The sequence below is a fragment of the Neomonachus schauinslandi genome, chromosome 1, assembly GCF_002201575.2.
Source record: "Neomonachus schauinslandi chromosome 1, ASM220157v2, whole genome shotgun sequence".
NCBI lineage: Eukaryota > Metazoa > Chordata > Mammalia > Carnivora > Phocidae > Neomonachus > Neomonachus schauinslandi.
This window is the reverse complement of record NC_058403.1, coordinates 207,456,582-207,477,214: the sequence shown is the minus strand read 5'-3', so window position 1 is coordinate 207,477,214 and position 20,633 is coordinate 207,456,582. Positions and strand designations below refer to the sequence as shown.

At 49.7% G+C, this 20,633-nt stretch overlaps 2 protein-coding genes across 2 annotated transcripts in view; one reads left to right on the top strand and one right to left on the bottom strand.

The window, feature by feature from the left end:
• Positions 1-2,784, bottom strand: part of COL5A3 (collagen type V alpha 3 chain) — a 36,382-nt gene extending 33,598 nt beyond the window's left edge. Inside the window, exon 1 of the mRNA XM_044918087.1 lies at positions 2,602-2,784. Coding sequence (XP_044774022.1) covers positions 2,602-2,689 — 88 coding nt within the window. The 5' untranslated portion in view covers positions 2,690-2,784. The remainder of the gene's footprint in view (positions 1-2,601) is intronic.
• Positions 2,785-4,511: 1,727 nt separating this feature from the next.
• RDH8 (retinol dehydrogenase 8) lies at positions 4,512-10,571 on the top strand. Its single transcript, XM_021705465.2, has 6 exons — positions 4,512-4,614; positions 7,314-7,475; positions 8,101-8,280; positions 9,643-9,736; positions 10,066-10,249; positions 10,356-10,571. The coding sequence occupies exons 1-6, from the start codon at positions 4,512-4,514 to the stop codon at positions 10,569-10,571; spliced, it is 939 nt and encodes a 312-aa protein (XP_021561140.2).
• The last annotated feature ends 10,062 nt before the right edge of the window (positions 10,572-20,633 follow it).

Below are 20,633 nucleotides of genomic sequence, written 5' to 3'. Positions count from 1 at the left end.
GGGTCAGATCCTTCATTCTCCAAACCTTACAGACCCCTATTCCAGCCTCAGCTCATTCTTGCCCTCAACTCCTGTTCTTTCTTTCTTCTCTCCCCCTCCCTGCCCTCTCTCTCTGTCCCACTTTCTGCGCTGGTCTTTCCAGGTCCCTCTCTGCGTCCAACTCTGAATCAGTGTCTCTCTCTGTCTTACTTCCTAGCTCTCTCTGTCTATTGGTATTTCATATGTATATCTGTGTGGATTACTCTCCCCCTCCCTCTTTCTCTCCCTCCATCCACGCCCCCCAATTCTGCCGCCACCACCAGCCCCCACTCTAATTGCTTGTTCTCTGGCTGGGCTGTCATTAAGAAGTATTTGGGTTACAGTCCCCTGGGACTAAGATCTGAGCTCCCAGGCTCTGTCAACCACAAGGGTCACTCCCCCATGGAATGAATGATCATCCCAGCTGCCCCCTCTCCAGGCTGGGGCCCAGTGGAGGGCTGAGCTACATGACCCCATTCAGTGTGGCTCTCCCCTCACCCAGATCCCTGTCTTTGTGCTAGGGGAAGGGGTGTCCTCTCAACCAGCTGCTCATTCACATTGAAAAAGTCCTTCCCAGCACCTAACCCAAACATCTCCTGCTTCAATCTTGCATCTCCTCTGTAATGACCTTTCAGAAACTGACTGCCCTTTCTTTTCATGGCTGGCTTTGTGACAAGGAGACACACAAGAGGCATTGAGTCCTGCCTGCAGGGCCAGAGGGTGGGGGTTTGTCAGGGACCCGGCCTGGCCTTCCTCCACACTCTCCCCTGGGCTGGCCAGGGCCCCAGGGAGATGTTGGATGGGGTCTAGGATAGGAAGGGAGGCAGGCAGGCACTGGTAGGTGTGACATGGTTGGGATCTCCTCAGAAAGGCAGGAGAGCATAGGTGTGTGGGTGCCATTGTATACGGGCATGAGATTGTGCAAGCATGGGTGTGACTCTATATGGACCAGGGAATGGCTGAGCTTGTGATTTGTGGATGTGTCAGTGTGTGCCAAGTATTTGGACTCCGACGGAGGACCAGATGCTGTTGTTTGGTGTGTGGCTGGGAGTCCATGTGAGTTGGGGTCCTGGGTCCTGGCAGTGAGCAGGTGATGCAGGTGAGTCTGTGACTGTAATAGATCAGACTCCAGATGGGGGAATGTGGTTATACGTGAGAGTATGGCCAAGTCGGCGAGTAGGTGACTGGTTGTGAATGCTGACAGGGTTGTGTGGATACCAGTGGAAGCATGCGCTGGAGCTGCAAGGCGTAGGAGGGTGACAAAGGCTGTGACCCTGTGGCGGGTGGCTGCTGGGGTTGCCTGGGGCGTGGGCACCGGTGTTTAACATTCCTGGTGTCCCAGAGGGCTTATATTCTGAATGGATGCTTGAGATTGCACGACTGTGTGGGAATGGGACATGGGCCAATTTGGGATAATCCGCGTGAGCAGGCACCTCCCTGGACTCCAGAGAAAGTGAGAAAGTGTAGGACGGTGTCTGCGTGTGTGTATGTGTGTGTGTGTGTGTGTGTGTTGGGGGGCTGAGTTCACATTAGGGAGGGATTTCCAGAAGGGCCTAGCCCAGCCTCTCTCAGACCAGAGATGCCACTTGAGGGACCGACCTTCCCAAACCCCTGGGCGCCCCCAACCCAGAACCCTGCGGGGCGGAGCGCGGCATCCAGCCAGAAGCGCGCAGCTGGGCGTGCGTCAGCGCTGACTCACTCGTCCGGCGGCCCCCTGGACCCCTTGAGGCCCCTGAGAAATTCCTCAAGAAAAACACCCGCGGGTCGCTCAGCTGGGGGCAGCGACTTCCACTTCCGCCCCCGCCCGCGCTCCGCCCCGCCCCGCCCCGCGCCCCGCCCCGCCTCGCCCCTCACCGCAGCCCTCCCGAGGCCCTGTCCATGGTGCTGATCGCGGCTCAGGGGAGCGCGGGGTGGGGGGAGGGGAGAGAAGTAGGGGCAGAGGAGGTGGGGGCGCGCCAGTTGGAGGCAGAGGAGGGAGAGGAAGAATAGGACGAAGCCATTAGGAGAGATGCAAAGGAAACTGAATCCCCGATTAGCCCCCTCCCATACTCGTCCCCACTCACCATCACCCCCAGAAACATCCACTCACGTCGTCCTGGGCCATTATTTACATCCCCAAATCACAACCGAACCCCTCTTCGGGTCACCCAAAGACAATCACACACGTAACACACGATTATTCTCTAAGTCAGCCCCACACAGACACACCCACAACTCACAATCACACACTTGGCCAGGGATCACCCATCACACGTATTCATAATCGTCAACTCCCACCCCCAATTTCCCACACACAAATTCACTTCAAATGGCCTCACACACATTGCTACACACACACCTATAAATTGCATTCATTCCAACGCATCCACCAGTAAAACTCGGTCACACGTTTCCCCCCTCCCCCCAGCTGTCACACCCACAAATCGCCCAGAGTCGGATACGCGCCGGAACACAGCACCCCAGCCACGCGCAACACTCACGCCCCCCTCGCACGCCCCCCATTCCTGACTCCACCCCATTTGGGGAGACCTCGCTAGATCCTGCACTCCTGATCCTATGCCTATCTCCTCCTTTCCGGCTCACCGGCCTGAGTCCGGAGCAGAAGCTGCAGCAAAGCCAGGAGCAGGCAGAGGCCCGCCCGCGGCTGGCCCAGGCCTCGGCGACTCCCCATCCCGGCGGGGCCCAACACGCAAGGCGGGGACCGGCCGGGGCGTCTACGGGGCGCGGCGACTCCTCAGGCTCCGTGCACTCACTCGCCGCGGCCGGCTTCACTCGGGATCGGCAGGAGACTGCAGGAGACCCCGCCCTGGCCTCGCCCTGCGCTCCAGAGCCCGGCCGGGCGGGGCTCGCTGGAGGGAGGGGGTGGGAGGGTGGCTGACAGCTGGTGGAGGAGTTGGGAAAGTTTGTGCTGAGTGCTGATTGGCCGGCTAGGGCTGGAGCCCTGGGCCGGGAGCGGGGCCCTTCTTGCCCCACCCCACAGTGGAGGAAAAGGGTCACTCCCACCCAGCCTTAGAATTCGGGGTCCCAGACTTACCCCAAACCCTTTCTTCCTAACAGCCTCCCTCAAAAGAGATCTTAGCCTCATTCAAACCTTCAGCCTCCATCCAGGCCCTGAAATTAAGGCTTTATACAGCTTTATACCAAATCTTTTCTGTCTCACCAAGGTCCCCAGATGGGGTCTCAGCCTGGATGCCAAATTTTCACCCACTTGTTTTACCGCAGTGGCTTAGCCACACAATGGAAGGTACCAGCTTCATCCCAGGCCTTCCCTTCGGGTCTCTAAATAAAGAATTCTCATCCCACCTCCAACCTCCCACCAGATTACAAAATGGCATTTCCAGCCTTACCCCAAACCCTCATTTCTCCACCCAAATTCCGGAATTGGATGTCCTGACCTCACCCCCAAACCTTTGACACAGATTCCAAAACACAGTTCTCAATTTCCCCCAAATTCTTAATCTTCAAATTTCCATCTGTAGCCCTGATTCAGGTCCCCAAATGGATGCCCTAGGCCCAATTCCAAATCTTCACACATGCCCCACCTTTAAATGGGGAAGTCTGGCCCTACTTCAAAGCAGGGAACTGCCTTAGGGAGAGGTGGATACTTGCCATTCCTGGAGTGAGGTAGAGCTGCCCCTCACCCTACTGGGACCCCCCACTGTGAAGCTCCCTCCCCCTCAGGGGGTCACATGGAGCTGTCTGTGCAATTGAACAAGCGCAGACTTGCGGGATCTGAGGGAGCTTCTGCAGGGAGGAACCTAAGGGGCGTATCCTGGGCCCTGAACTGCCCCATCATGGGGAAGAGGGAGAAGCCGGCAGCATCGCCCTCCCAGCCTCTGGCTCCACGGACAAAGAGTGTCTGTGTCCCTGGGGAAGAGGGGTGGGGCCCCATCTGGCCTGAGGGTGAAATGGGGGCTGTGGGGTGGGGAGAAGAGAGGGAATCTCCCCAAGCTGCTCCTCCTCCCTCCTCAGGGACCTCAGAGGCTAAGACTTCTGCTAAAAGATTCTCATAAAGAGAGTGCCCTGCCCTGCCTTGCTGGGAAGTTCTTCCTAGTCTACCCCCATCATTTGACATATCTATGCCCATTCTCCTCTTTGAAAGGACCCTTCTGGGATCACACTCTCTGTCACTTTCTTTCACTCCCTCCCTCCCACCAGAGATTCTTTGCCCAGATTAGACAGGGAGAGAATGCCCCTGCTAATTCCCCCAGCCCTGAATGATTTACAATCACAATAAAAAGACCCTAGTTGTGAGTGTAGCAGTGAGAAGAAATTTTTAACAAATAAAGGAAAGAGGCTATTTTGAGATGAAAAGATTACCCCCTCCCCTAGCTGCCTGCCCAGGGTCAGTTCAGAACTGGTGTCTTCTGGGGCCCCTTCACCTTGCAGGGGATTGGTGGGAGGGTGTCCAGGAGGTGGGGGGATGAGGCAAGGATGGGTGGCAGGAGGCAGGTGCTGGCCAGCAGAGGTCACCCATCCAGGGAGGGATCAACATGGCCGACGCACCCCGGACTGTACTGATCTCAGGCTGCTCCTCGGGAATTGGCCTGGAGCTCGCAGTGCAGCTGGCTCATGACCACAGGCAGCGCTACCAAGGTTAGAGGCTCCGGGGTGGGGCCAGGAGGGGTAGGAGTGGGCATGGCTTCTGAGGACCTTCAGCCCTCTTGGCACCATTTCCACTAGCCCATCCCATCAGCTGTATGTGTGGGCTTGAGGAGGACCCAGGACACATGGAGGCCCCCTTCCCACCTCTGCTCATGAATCATTCCCTCATCCAACAAATATTTCTTGTGCACCTACTGGGTGCCAGGCACTGTTCTAGGTGCTGGAAACACAGCTGTGAACAAAACAGACAAAAATCTCTGCCCTCAGCTGTGGTGTAGTGAGGGAGGGGAGCGAGGACAGACAATAAACAGATTTTTTAATTGTATAATATGTCTAGTGCTAATAAGTGCTAAAAAGCAAAGTAAAGTAAGGATGGGGTACGGTAGGAGGTGGGGGGTAGGTGATATTTTTTAAAGGGCTGGTGGGAAGGGCTTCCCTAAGGTTCCACTTAGGCATTCCCTAGGACTCCCCTCCCCCACCCCTCCCCAGATTACTGCTCCAAGATAAACCTCTTAAGTGACCCTGACCTTGGGGGTTTAAGGGGGACCTCTAAATCTAGGGACTCAGCCTCCTGCAACTCTGGAGTAAATTGCCTCAGTCTGCACTCCACCCATGGGAACCTCTGACCCAGAGCAGGCTGGAGCTGAAGTGGGCAAAAGGCCGCTACTTAAGAGGAGGTTGCAGGGGGCAAGGGCATTGCCCCAGTTGGCAGAGCTGCTTCTCCCAGCCCTCTGCCCTCTGTCTTAGAGACACACACAGCTTTAGATGTGACAGACTGAGTGCCAGTATGCAGGGAAGCAGTTGTGCTGTGTGTGTCCCTGTGGACAGGCAGATGAGTGAATAAAGCTGAAGGATGTTTATTGTGTGCTTACAATGTGCCAGGTTCTGATCTAAGTGTTGTGCATCTAGTAAGTCTTTTCATTCTCATATCACCCCTATGAGGTGGCCACCAACGTTAGCGCCATCTTAGAAATGAGGAAACGGAGGAACAGAATGCCAAAGGTCCTTGCCCAAAGTCGCCCTGCCAGAAAGTGGCAGAGCCTGGATTTGGACCCAGGCAACCCAGCCCTTGGGGCCACACTTGTCACATGTATGTATGCATGTGGTCCCATTCATCTGTGCAACACCCATGAATCACAAAGGCCCACAGACTGTATGAACGTGCGCCCCGGGGCTGTGCATGTATAATTGTGGGTACATGCATGAAGGGTACAAACATGGATACAGGGGTTTGAGCTCAGCACTCCCAACAAATCCAGGTTCAAATCTCAGTTCTAACACTTACTAGTGGTGGGACAGACAAGGAACTTCATTTTGCTTAGCCTCAATGTGTTAATCTCTATGATACAGATAATAACTTTACCTACTTATTCTGGCTACTATTGCTAAAGAACAAATCATTCCAAAATTTCTGGTGTAATAGAACAACGGCAATCAACTATCTCTCGTGGTTTACAAAAGTCATAAATTTGGAAGGGCACAGCTAGACAGTTCTCACTCAGAGTCAAAGGCTACAACTAGAACAGTTGGGGGCTAGTCAGAGGCCTGGGCAGGCATCTCTCCTCCTTCTAATAATCTCAGGTCTTCTCCATGTGGTCCCTCTATCTGGCTAGCTTGGGCTTCCCCCCAGCATGGTGGATTCAGGATAGCTGGGCTACTACAAGGTGGTTGAGGATTTTAAGAGTGAACATTACAGGGGTGCCTGCATGGCTCAGTCAGTTGAGCATCCGACTCTTGATTTTGGCTCACATCATGGTCTCAGGGTCGTGAGATCGAGGCCCACATCAGGCTCCACATTCAGAGTGAAGTCAGCTTGGGATTCTCTCTCGCCCTCTCCCTCTGCCCCTCCCCCCACTCCTGTTCTCTCTCTCTCTCTCTCTCAAATAAATAAATAAGTAAAATCTTTAAAAAAAGAAAAAGAGTGAACGTTACAGCAAACAAGGCAGAAACTACAATACCTTTTCCGACCTAATCCCAGAAGCCACACAATGTTACTTTCACCATATTCTATTAATTCCCAGCTAGTCACAAGATTCAAAGAGAGGAAAATGAGATTTCATGTCTTGAGGGGGAGCAGCAAAGTTCTCAAAGAGCATATGTGATGAAAGATGTTGTGGCCATCTTTGGAAAATAAGTCCGTTGCCTAATCATAGGGTTCTCATGAGGATTAGAGACAGTGCTTATAAAGGTGTTTAGCACAGTGTTTGGCACATAGTAGATATTCAATAAATTGACATTTCTGTGGATGATGTAAATGTGGCTATTTGTATTTGCATGTACACACAGTGCATACATATTGACCCTAAGTAAGTATGCATTTCTTTTCTTAAGGCAATATGTTCTATATTTATTTTATTGCCTTACTCACTGGACTATAAATTCCATGAAGGCAGGGACTTTGCCTATCTTATTTCATGCAGTAGTCTCAGCACCTAGAATAAGGCATAGTGTATACTAAGTACATGCTCAGTAAATGTTGGATGGAGGGATGGAGAGATGGAGGGATGGATGAAAGTACATGTAAATGTATGTACACAATATCCATTTGTGGTTGTGTAGTGAACGTAGGTGTGTAAACCTGTGGTTCTCCATCCCTCTGTGACTGCTCATGCAAGATCATGGAGATATGTAAGTGAATGCTCAGGGGAAATGAACCCAGTGCTTGCCCCAACTCTTTTTTCTGTCCCCAGTGGTGGCCACCATGAGGGACCTGGGAAAGAAGGGGACACTGGAGGAAGCTGCTGGGGATGCTCTGGGGCAGACCCTCACCGTGGCCCAGCTGGACGTGTGCAGTGACGAGTCAGTGGCCCAGTGTCTCAGCTGCATCCAGGGAGGGGAAGTGGATGTGCTGGGTGAGACTGAACAGCCCCTGGGGTCACTCCCCCCTTCCCTGACCTAAGCTCAGATCCTCCTTACAGTGAATCCTCTCCAGGGTCTGAGCACTAGCCTTCTTGCTTCACCAGCAACTGCTAGCCCTGGACAGAAGGGATAGACAAGCTGGCTAAAAGCCCAGGGTACCAGTTTATTAGGGTTACAAGAAATAAACTGAGTCCTGGGAGTGGATTTTATTGAATAGAACATCTCACATTTGGGGAAAACCATATTTAGTTGGAAAAGTTACTTTGATGAGTCATTTGGGGAAGGGAGCATGATGAAGAAGCAACACATGATCCCTCAAAGACCTTCTAAGGAGGTGGGTGTGGCTGTTTTGATGCAAATTGGGGTCAGAGCTAAGTTGCTCTTGCATTAAGGGGAGGCTGCTCCCAGCAGGCTTTCTGCCAACCCAGGGTTCAGGGTCCCCATAACAAATGCTAAACTCTATGTAAAGATCATCAGGGCTCCACATTTGTCCATCAAGATACCCTGGACTGGCCCTGAATTTGGAGTAGGGGGAGGGATAATTCAGGGAGTGTCCCTAGAGGAGTGACACTAGGAGGGTTGGGGGGACCTCAAAGTAACCTTCAGTCCCATCCTTAGTGAATAATGCTGGAGTGGGCCTGGTGGGGCCCCTGGAGGGGCTCAGCCTAGCTGCCATGCAGAACGTCTTTGATACCAACTTTTTCGGGGCTGTCCGTCTGGTCAGAGCTGTCCTTCCTGGCATGAAGAGAAGGCGAAAGGGCCACATTGTGGTGGTCAGCAGTGTCATGGGGCTGCAGGGTAAGCCCTGGGAACCCACCCCTGGGAGTCCTCCTAGCATGTGACCCTCCCTAGGCTGGAAGAATGGCAAATAGGTTTTAGTTCATATTCCAAGTGAGCCTGTGTTGAAAAGGATTCTGAAGCTCTATGGGACACATTTCTAGATTAGATTATGTCTGCCATGGCGAAAGAATAGGCAGTAGTATTATAAATGCTGCCAATGGGCATCCACATCCAGCATCAACCTTACTTCTGGACACCTCTAAAAATCTCTCCCTTGGGACGCCTTGGTGGCTCAGTTGGTGGAGCGGCTGCCTTTGGCTCAGGTCATGATCCTGGAGTCTCAGGATCGAGTCCTGCGTCGGGCTCCCTGCTCAGCGGGGAGTCTGCTTCTCCCTCTGACCCTCCCCCCCTCCTCTCCCAACCATCTCCCCCAAACCAAAGGAACCATCAGAACGGACTCCTTTTTTTTTTTTTAAGTAGGCTCCACAGGCATGGAGCCCAACTCAAGGCTCAAACTCACAACCCTGAGATCAAGACTTGAGCTGAGATCAAGAGTCAGGCGCTTAACAGACTGAGCCACCCAGGTGCCCCAGAACTCCTTTCCTGTGATGTTTTCTTGACAAACTCCTTTCCTTGATGTTTCTCTAACCAAGCCCCAGAGATAGCTTTGGGGCTCTAAGGTTCTTCAGAAAAAGAGAGCAGTAATTGTTTAGTGATGTCTGCTATTGGCCTACTATGGAGGCCACCTATTTGCCATCCATGCTCCTGGGTCTTTCCTCCTTGAACCCCTCTAGACTCCCTTCCTCCCCCTGGAAATTCCCTGGGATCTGCCCCCACCTCCTCAGCAGCCCCCCTGAAGAATCCACCTTATTTTGTTTTTTTGTTTGTCTGTTTGTTTGTTTAAGAATCCACCTTATTTGTTACCCCGCCATGGGGAATCTGTAACTACTACTCAGTCCCATCCCTTTGGCCCCTCTTCCAGCTGCACCTCCTCACCTCAGGGGCCACATTCACTCTCAATAAGGACAGATAAGAACTCTGCTGAATCAGACTTGCCCTCAGGGACCCTGGCAATCCTATGCTCAAGTGACCCAGAGGTTTAGAGGATGGAGGGAAGTAGAGTTTTCAAGAGCTAAGGCAAATGGAGCACTGGGAAGACGTAGCATATGGCACCCCAAGAGCCTCATCCTGAGCATGTGGGCTCATCCTTCAGCATATGCTCCTTTCACACATACATACACTCATCATGTTGGCCCTAGATACCCCCCATTCTGATCTTCAAACCCTCTTTGCTCTGTCTCCTGAAGACCCCATGTCCCTCTGGACCCACAAGCCCATCACCAAGACACCAAAGGGCCCAACCTCCTCCAATCCTCTCAGGTGTCCTGTTCAATGAAGCCTACGCAGCCTCCAAGTTCGCCCTGGAGGGATTCTTCGAAAGTCTGGCTATCCAGCTGCTGCAGTTCAACATCTTGTGAGGCGGGCATTTGGGCAGTGAAGGAGGGGAATGGGAGACGGTGGTGGAGAAAGATGAGGGAAGGGGAGGTGGTGAGGGGAAGCGGGCTGGGAAGGCAGCGATGGTGGGAAAACCAGGCAGTGGTGAGAAAGTGGAATCAGGAATGAGGGAAATGGAGTTATTGGAAGAGGGTGGAGCAGTATGGGGGATGGATAGTGGAAAGACTGGGGGAACCAGGAAGGATGAAGAATGGTGAGAGAAATGGGGGGAGAGAGGAGGAGAGGGACAGTAATGGGGCAGCAAGTGGGTTGGGGTACCAGACCCCCTACCCCTACCGATGTCCCCAGCATCACCCTGGTGGAACCTGGCCCGGTGGTCACTGACTTTGAGGGGAAGCTCCTGGAGCAGGTTTCCACAGCCGAGTTCCCAGACACTGACCCTGACACCCTGCGCTACTTCTGGGATTTCTACCTCCCCGCCTCCAGGGAGCTCTTTCACTCTGTAGGACAGAGCCCACAGGATGTGGCCCAGGTGAGTGAGGACCCCAGAGCCCCAAGACATGGCTCAGGTATGTGAGGGTGCCCCACCCTGCAAGCCCCCCACCCTGAATCCAAGAGCTCAGGGCTCCACCCCATAGGTCATTGTCAAGGTCATCGGCTCAACCAGACCACCCCTGCGCCGACAGACCAATGCCCGCTACACCCCGCTGGTTGCACTCAAGGCTGTGGACCCCTCAGGCAGCCTGTACGTACGCACAACCCACTGCCTACTCTTCCGCTGGACACGCCTTCTCAACCTTGGCCTTCGATGTCTGGCCTGCGGTTGCCTCCGATTCCGAATACGGCCCCGGTGAGCAAAGCCTCAACCAACCCTCCCCACCTCTGAACAGCCAGTCCTCTTCAGTTTACACCCATCTCAGAGGCCAGTACAGACCTTTCCCTCCTTCCTTCCTTCCTTTCTTCCTTCCTTCCTTTCTTTCTTCTTCCTTCCTTTCTTCCTTCCTTCCTATCTTCCTTCCTTCCTTCCTTCAGCAAACTCTGCCTGACCCACTCTGTGCCTGGGCATTGCTGGGACCCCAGAAATTCCTCAGCATCCACGCACACACCCCTCCATGGTCAGGGCTGGGGCAGAGAGAGGGACCCTTGGACCCTGGGCTGAGGAGCCCAGAGTAAGGAGCTGGAGCTATCTGGGAAGGCAAGGGAGGCATCCTGGAGGAGGGGACATTGGGGCTGGACCTTGAAAGATGAGATAGATTGCCTCATTCAACCTCTGGACTTTATTATCTTGGGCCTGGGAATACAAGGACGATCTAAAACCCCCTCCACATAGAACTGAGTTGACTAAGGGGTCTTCAGACTTTTCTGGCCACACACTCCCTCAGCAAAATGTTTGTGTGCTCACCAGCAGTGCATGTATATTTTTTCATAAAATATATATTTGTAACCACTAGCAATCACTATATTAAATATTTAATAAAGCTCAATTTCTTATGTCTAAATAAAAAATTAAAAAACAATAAGGTCCACTTCACACACATTAGAATGGCAACTATAAGTAAACCAAGCAAACAACAAAAACTCTTGAAAATAACAACTGTTGGTGAGGATGTAGAGAAATTGGCACTTGGGCACTGCTGGTGAGCCCTTAGGCACTGCTGGTGAGAATGTAAAATGGTGTAGTCACTATGGAAAATGTATAGTAGTTCCTCAAAAAATGAAACAGAATTATCATGTGACCCAGCAATCCCATTTCTGGGTATTAACCAGAAGAATTGAAAGCAAGGTCTCAAAGAGATATTTGCACACCTGTGTGCAGCATTACTCACAATGGCTGAAAGGTGGAAGCAACCTCATCCCTGTGTCCATCAACAGAAGACTGGATAAACTCAATGAGGTATATCCATACAATGGAATATTATTCAGCCTTAAAAAGGAAGTAAATTCTAACACCTGATGCAACATGAATAAACTTTGAGGACATTATGCTCAGTGAAATAAGCCAGACAGAAAAAGGACAAATAATTTCTGATCCCACTTAGATGAAGTCCCTAGAGGAGTCAAATCCACAAAGACAGGAAGTAGATGGTGAGAGCCAGGCGGGTTGGGGTGGGGAGTCAATGTTTAGTGGGGAGAGAGTTGCAATTTTGCAGGATAAAGAGTTCCGTGTATGGATGGTGTCATGGCTGCACGGCAGTGTGAATGGACTTATACTAATGAACTGTACACTTAAAAATGGTTAAGATGGTAAATTTTGTGTTATGTATATTTCATCACAATTAAAAATTTTTAAAAAGCAATAGGGGTCCAAGTTTCTTGGCCGTCGTGTGGAGAGTTTGGAAGCAAATGGACTCTGGGTGTAAGTGTTGACCCTGCCTCTTGTTCACTGGGTGACCCTGGGCAGGTGACTTCCTGGTGTCATCTTCCGGAAAGCAGAGCTAACAATAACAACACTGAAATGATAGGAAAAGCACCCTGCTCTGTTTTTCCATTTCACTTGGAGCTTTTGGTGTGGTTCGTGTTTAGCTACCACCTTGGAATGCTAGGCTCCAGGCGAAGGTGTTTTAATTAATGTTTGCTCTTGCAGCCTTGTTAGATAGAGGCACTCAGAACCTGCCCAGTTTATAAAATGAGGAAATCAAGATTGTCCAGAACAGAGGGGAGGGACAGGAATCAAGCCTAGGTCTGTCCAACTCAAAGTCTATGCTGGTCCTCAGGGGTCTCTAGTAACCTCTTCTAGGGAAAGAGAAAATGAGTCCAGAGTCCGCGAAAGAGGTCTCTTTGAGTCAGTGCAGAGATAATGGGGCTACTTAATATTTTTGGTCAAATGAACCCCTTCTTTCCCCTCCCTGACATTGGATTTTTGAAGCAATATTGGAATATTTGAAAATAGATCATGATGATGGTTGCACAGTCTTGTAACTATATTAAAACCACTGAAGTGTGCGTTTTAAAATGGCAAATTTTATGGTATATGAATTATCTCAATTTAAAAATTAAATACATGTTTTTTTTAAAGATTTTATTTATTTATTTGAGAGAGAATGAGAGACAGAGAGCATGAGAGGGGGGAGGGTCAGAGGGAGAAGCAGACTCCCCGCCGAGTGGGGAGCCCGATGTGGGACTCGATCCAGGGACTCCAGGATCATGACCTGAGCCGAAGGCAGTCGCTTAACCAACTGAGCCACCCAGGCACCCTAAATACATGTTTTAAAAAGAATATATGAAGCACACATACGCAAGAGGTCTTTGGATTGCCAGCAGGAGGCATCAGCAGAAGATGAGAGTCTGGGAGGAGAAAGACCAGAGTATTTCTCCCACAAGCTCCCTCCATGGGGGTCACTGTGCATTAGCAGCATCTCTCCATCCATCGGAGACCGCAGCTCCAGTTTCTGAGAACCACTCCCTCCCTTTGCCCCTTTCAGCTAAAGATGGTGATAGGACCCCACAATTGCCCGCAGGATGACACTGCACTATTCACAGTAGGGCTACGCACCTTCTGTCTTCACCTTTATAATTGTCCCTGTCTTCATTGATCCCCAAATTACCCACTTTGAGTGTACTATCTCTTTCCATCCAGGACTCCGACTGATGTAATGTATGTGTGTGAAAGAGCAGGGGAGCAAAATGCACACACACTAGACCACCATCAGACTCCACCATTAGAACGTTATTGATATTTGCTGCCTGCCTTACCCCAAAGGTCTCCACCAACCTGATTTCTATGTCCAACATTCTCCTGTTTTTCAAGAAACTCCCTTAAATAAATTATTTCAAAAGACAAATTTGGGGTGCCTGGGTGGCTCAGTTGGTTAAGCATCTGCCTTCTGCTCAAGTCATGGTCCCAGGGTCCTGGGATCCAGCCCCTTGGGCCATCATCATTGGGCTCCCTGCTCAGCGGGGAGTCTGTTTCTCCCTCTGTCCCTCCTCCCACTCGTGCTCTCTCTCTCACTCACTCTCGCTCAAATAAATAAATAAAATCTTTTTTTAAGTTTTTTTAAAAATATTATTTATTTGTCAGAGAGAGCGAGTGAAAGAGAGAGAGCACAAGCAGGGGGAGCATCAGGCATAGGGAGAGGGAGAAGCAGGCTCCCCACTGAACTAGGAGCTCGATGAGGGACTCAATCCCAGGACCCTGGGATCATGACCTGAGCCAAAGACATATGCTTAACTGACTGAGCCACCCAGGCACCCCTAAATAAATAAAATCTTAAAAAAAAAAAAAAAACTAATTACCTTCTTGCCAAGAAGGAAAAGCCATCATAGCCACCATAAGTGAAGCCAAACTCACATATTTACAGGTGGGGCATACAATATTCCAAACCCCATACTCACAGACTCTTGGTGTGAGGAAAATACCAGGCCATCTCCCTCAGATTCCCTTGCAGCTAGGGAGTGAGCAAGTGGCCCCGATTCCACTCAGCAGATGTACAGATTTAGATTTGAGAACCCACCACCCAAAGGAGGAGGGAGCAGAAGGGACAGAGGCGTTGCGAGCGCCCAGGGTTGTCAGCAAAAGCCAGAGGTGCCGGCTGGTTTCAGGAGAATGATTTAAGCTGTGGCCTTAGCTGCTGGCCTGCACCCTTACTTTGTCCCTTTTCATCTTCAAAGGCTGGTGATTTCATTAGCCACCAATATATCCACCCGATAAATTCCTTTGCAGCTTAAATCACCCTGAGTCAGTTTCTGTTGCATATAAGGAAGAATCACCACCAATCCAGACGGCAACACAAAAGCAAATGCAGGGGCGGAAGGGGGACTGTTATTATAGTCTAGCTGGATGCTCTTGCCGACCAACAGAAATTGGCCAACTTTCAGAAGGTGTTGAAGACGCCCTAACCCTTGTTCTTGATTTCTATACTCCCACCCGCCCCTCTATCTTCCCCATCTTAGCAAAGATAAGTCTGTTCTAGTTGCTCATGCCAAAAATCTTGGAGTCATCTCTACTTCCTCTCTCTCATACCTCACAACTAATCAGATCTTGTTCGCTTGACCTGCAAAATATATTCAGAACCCAACCATTTCGCAACACCTTCTGGGTCCCCACACTAATCCAACCACCAGCATTTTTCAGCTGGAGTATTGCAGCAGTCCCCTCCCCACTCCCACCTTCTGCTCTTGCTGCCCCCTACAATTCATTCTCCACACCACAGCCCAGAAGATCCTTTAAAAACAGCTTTTGAATTGATAAAATGCTCAATGTTTTTAAAAATCAATATATATGTGTATATGTATGTATAAAAGAATATTTTAAAAGCAATTCTCCCAGCCTCCTCTTTCCCTCAACCGCCTAATTCCTGACCTCCCCACCTCGAGTTATCTATCCAGGTTTTCTTTCTGATTATACCAGAAAAAAAACTGATAAATGGATAAGCAAACTCTAGTATATACATACAAAGGAATGTTATTCAACCTTAAAAAGGAAGAAAATTCTGGCACATGCTACAACATGGATGAACCTTGAAGGCATTATGCCAAGTGATATAAGCCAGACACAAAAGGACAAATACATTATATGATTCCATTTATGTAAGGTACATAGAATATGCAAATTTGTAGACAAAAAGTAAAACAATGGTTAACAGAGGCTTGGCGGGGGGTGTGGAAATGGAAAGTTAGTGTTTTAAGGGGACAGAGTTTCAGTTTAGGAAGATGGGGCATTCTAGAGATGGGTGGTGGGGATGGTTGCACAGTGATGTGAATGTGCTCGATAGCATTCAACTGCACACCTGAAAATGGTTAAAATGGTAAGTTTTATGGTGTTCAGATTTTACCACAATTTAAAAAAGAAATATGGAGTATTTTAATGGAAAAACAGAATATGTATGAATCTACACATGTGTATATACATATATGCATTTATTTAACTTTTCACAAAAAGCTGCATACTATACACCTAAATGCAAACTTTAGTTCTTTCCTTGAATAATATGTCTTAGAAGCGTTTCCATATCAGCCCAAGCAGACATCCTCATTCTTTTGCACAGCTACAATATATTCCATTGTGTAGATGGACAATAATTCATGCAACTGGTCCTGTACTGATGAATCTTTGGGCTCTCTCCAATCTTTTCCTATTATGTATGAATAACCTTGTTTGCATACATCATTTCACACATGTGCAAGTATTTCTGTCTCGGGATTACTTGGCCAAAGTAACTATGTATTTGTCATTTTTATGAACATTATCAAATTCATCTCTATTGGGATGGACTGATGTCCATATGTTAGCATGGTCACTTCCCCACAACCTCACCACACTGCACATTATTAGTCTTCTACATTTTGGCCATTCTAATGGGTAAAAATTACTATCTCATATTTCTCTTATTTCAACTTGCATTTCTCTTATTATGAGTGAAGTTGACTTTCTTTTCATATGTCAAAGAAACTTTTTTTTTAAGATTTTATTTATTTATTCATGAGAGAGAGAGAGAGGCAGAGGGAGAAGCAGGCTCCCAAGGAGCAGGGAGCTTGATGCGGGACTCGATCCCAGGACCCTGAGATCATGACCTGAGCCGAAGGCAGACGTTTAACCATCTGAGCCACCCAGGCGCCCAAAGAACCTTTTGTTATTTCATTTTTTGTGAACATTCTGAGCACACATTTTGCTCAAGTTTTTCTATTGGATTGTTTATATTTTTATTATTAATTCCTAGAAACCCTTTACATATTATGGAGATTAGGGAGACTGTAATTTGAAGTGCACTTTTCCCCTATTTTTTCCAACATTCCTGTGGTGTCATTTTGCCTTATTTATGTCATGGAATTATTCACCCTTCGTATTGTTGCTACCTTTGGATTTCAAATCAGAGTAACAAAGGACCTACCCAGACTGATTCTGTTAAAACAGAAAAATAATGTCACTCATCTTTTCAAAAATTCTCCAATGGTTCTCCTCTTACTTAGGTTCAAATCCACAACTATGAGGCCTCCTACATGATCTGATCCTTGAATATTAATCTCAAATTATCTCCCACTCTCTCTGTTTCACCCACTTTGTTCTAGGGACACCGACCTCCTTACTATTTCTTAAATACTCCATGCACATTCCTACTTCAGGGTCTTTGTACTTGCTGCTCCATCTGCTAGAACAATTTTCCCAGATAGCCACATTCTGGGCTCCTTTCTTCAGTTCACCTTTTCAGAGAGGCCACAAGATAGTACCCTGTCACTCTGTCCCCTGAACCTGCTTTATTTCTCATCACCTGACATACACTAGTTATTTGGTTTTTGCTTCTCTCCCCCTACTAGAATGTCAGCTCCATGGGGAGAAGACTGTCGTATGCTCAGCTACATCCCCAGCACCCACAAGAGTATGTGGCACGAGGTAGATATCCAAATATCTGACAAATGAAAGAATGAGTGGGTAAATTAATGCATCGAAATGAGACTTTCCGTGGCCTAAGAAGAAGGATTTCAAGACCCTTTTCTTACTACTCCCCAAATCACCATGCTCCACCTCCCTTCCAGGTCTTTGCATGGGCTGTTCCCTCCCCCTGAAACAAAACCATCTTGCTGTCTCCCACCCCTAATCCTTGTCCTGATTACCCACACTTTCCTAAGACTTTCAGGTCTCAGCCTAAATACCGCTTCCTCCAGGGTGCCTTCTTTGACTCCCCAGCCTGGATGGGTTAGGAGGTTTCTCTGGGCCCTCATAGCTGCTTATTTTGGGGTAGTTTTCCCTGATCAGGCTGTCAGTTCTGTTGGAGCGCATATCACACCGCTTTCAGACCCAATAATCACCCCCAAACGTGACTGCTGAATTCCTCTCCCTCCTCCCATATAAAGCAACAAGCTTCCCCTGAAAATTCTCACTGAGCGCCAGACCTCCTTGGACCAGAAGGGGAGGCACGTGATGGATGCCCTTAGGGACCAGCAAGGGCAGTTCCTGAAGCCTTGGGGAAAACAAGTGCGTGATCAGACGCCCTCAGGGACCAAGAAATGACCGGAGGAGCCTGGGCTCAGACAGGAAGTGACCAAGCAGGGCACATCCTGGCGGTTTCGTCCACGTCCACGCTAAGACGCAAGAAACGTCACCTTTTTGAGCTCTGGTTTCCTCATCTGTAAAATGGAAGGGTTGCTGGCGACAAAGTCCCTACTAAGTGCCGGGACTTAGTTGTTTCATATATGACAGCCATTCACTGAAATGTTGCTATGGGTATGACTCCTAGCCTCCGGGATCCTGTCCGGCCTTTCCCGGGAAGCTTTGGGCTGGAAGCCTGGAGGAGGAGGGAGCGAAAACAGAGGCCACACATCCCTGCAAAGCCGTCCCTCCTGCCCTGGCTTGCTTGCTGCAAACCCGGGGTCCCAGGGAGGGGAAGGCGGGGGGGATCTGAGCGGCAGTAGCAGCTGCTCTGGGCTTGCGGCCAACGTCCCCTCCCTCCACCACCCGCATTCCTGTGGGAGGAGGCCGAGCGCTCCTCAGTCTGGCTGGAGGCTCGCTGGCGCCCTCTCGCGGCCAAGTGCGAAAGGTTGAACTTGACCATTAACTGGTGTAGGGGACCTGGGTGGATCCCACAGGTGGTCTGCGACCCCCTACTCCTCCTCCCACTCAAACACAGGTTCACTTAACTTGCTGTGTGATCTTAGGCAAGTCCCTTAACCTCCCTGTGCCTCAGTTTCCTAGCTGCAGTTTCGGGCAGGACACTTTACCTTCTGGTGCCTAGGTTTTTCCATCAGCAAAGTGGATCAGTGGGTCATTAGAACCCTGAGAGGGTGAAAAGAGACAGTCCCGGTGAAGGCAGCTACAGTAAACACCCACTCCCCAGAGGAAGGGGTTTCCGTCCTGTTCACTTCTGTGTCCCCAGCACCTACAACAAAGACAGACATGCAGCTGGCGCTCAAACTTATTTTGTATATTAGTTATTGAACAAATGCTTATTCTTCATTTAGGGGAGCTGAGGCTGGGGTGGGGAGGAGGGGACAGATGTATGAGATGTGAGCTCCTGTCACTCATTCACCCAGCACCCATTTCGCCTCCATCCATTTGTTCATCGGATGATAAAGCTATATCACCTTGTTTTCAAAGTGTGTCCCACCTCCTCTGTTTTTCCCTTCCTGGGCCCACCCCCAAGACAAAACTGAAACTCAAAGAAGCTGCAGGCTTGAGCAGGTTTCAAAAGCCCCAGATGTGCTTACCTGACCAGGATTCCCACTGGGGAGACAGAGATACTGGCATGGCGAGAGGGAGTCCAGACTGGACAGAAGGTGGGAGGGACTGAGACTAGAACCCCTGCCATCCCACACTTTTGGACAATGCCTTGTTCTGGACACCTAGAAGCCCCTGGGACAGAGAGGGGGATGTAGACATCTGGTGTGGGGACAAAGATGTGAAGGGGGGAGCTCACCCCCAGCTAAGGGAGGGCTGAACAGCACCAGCGGAGCATCCCGCAGAGCAGGGAGACAGAGCTGAAACATCAAAGAGGACACCAGGGCGCCTGGGTGGCTCAGTCATTAAGCGTCTGCCTTCGGCTCAGGTCATGATCCCAGGGTCCTGGGATCGAGCCCCGCATTGGGCTCCCCGCTCAGCGGGAAGCCTGCTTCTCCCTCTCCCACTCCCCCTGCTTGTATTCGCTCTCTCACTGTATCTCTCTTTGTCAAATAAATAAAATCTTTAAAAAAAAAAACCAAAAAACAAAGAGGACACCAATGTTCTAGAACCTTCCAAATTAGGTCTCATCTGCTTCCCTGATCCAGCTCTTAATTTGATTCTGTTGATTCTTTGCTTCACAAAAGATTGTTTACCATGGACTCAAGAGCATCACCCGGAGCCTCACGGCTCCCTGCCTGACCCAGGGCAAGTTGCCTTCACTCAGCAGGCCTCAGTTTCCTTATCTATACAATAGGTGGGAATTCTTACTTCAGCATAAATGTGGGACATTTATGGTTCTTCTGTCAGTGCACATAGAGCATGTAGAATAGCATCTGGCACACAGTAGGTGCTCAGTAAATACCTGAGGAATGAATGACTAGATCCCACCTTCCCCTTTTGTTTCTAACACACTTGGTTTTCCAGCTCTCTACAAAGGTAGAGTCTGGAAAGAGGGCACAGGTTGATCCTAATTAACAAGAGGCTGTGAGGTTTAAGGAGGAAATGCACCTTAAGCCCTTAGCAAGTCCTCCTTAAATGTCCACTCCACAGGGGCAGGGATTTCGTCTACCGTGGTCACTGCTGTGTTCCCAGCATGCCTAGGAGGGCTGGGCTCATAGCAAATACTTAATGAATCTTTGTAGGATAAATGTATATTATCATTGTTTCAGGGAGATCTGGGGCTTTCCAATAAGCAAGACTCTCCAAGCTAGCAGTATTGGCTTCACTGAAAAAAAAAAAGAAGAAGAAGAAGAACCAGATAAACTTGTCGGCAACCAATCTGCTTCTAAGAGGCAGAGGCCACAAAGTTGGTCCAACATCTTTAAAGGGCATATTAAACAGGCAGTGAAAATTATTTCGGGACAGAGAAAGCCTTCTTCCAGGAATGCCTCAAGCATGATGTGTTTTTGTCCCTGGTTTCATATGTATAATTTGCCTTCTGGAAAAGGAGCCCAGAGAGCTTGGCCTCCAAGGGGGGACTGGAATACTTCTTAGAGCAGCTGTCCCCAGCCTCCCGTAGAGGATGGGCTGAGAAGGGAGGAGCAGCCCCCCTCTTCCCCCATTGGATTTATGGGGATTCCCTCCCCACATCTGTTTAGATATTAACTCAGCCAGGACAGACCAAGGCAAACAGAGCGGACAAGAGGATGTGTGTCTGTGGCCTGTGGTTGCACGTCAGCCCCCTACCACCATGGATGTGCCCTGGCTCGTGGGGTTGATTCTACTCCTCTTGGGGACCCCTCTTGCCCATGCTGAGCCACTGTGAGTCTGGGAAACGGAGGGCACTCAGCCCCTGCCTGCATGATTCCCTGCATGTGAGCCTGCC

Bases quoted from the DNA above. Each gene is read 5' to 3' on its own strand.
- RDH8 (XM_021705465.2), top strand. From the start codon at position 4,512: ATGGCCGACGCACCCCGGACTGTACTGATCTCAGGCTGCTCCTCGGGA. The intron at 7,476-8,100 runs GTGAGACTGAAC...TCCCATCCTTAG, and splicing joins AGGGGAAGTGGATGTGCTGG to TGAATAATGCTGGAGTGGGC. The intron at 9,737-10,065 runs GTGAGGCGGGCA...CGATGTCCCCAG, and splicing joins CTGCTGCAGTTCAACATCTT to CATCACCCTGGTGGAACCTG.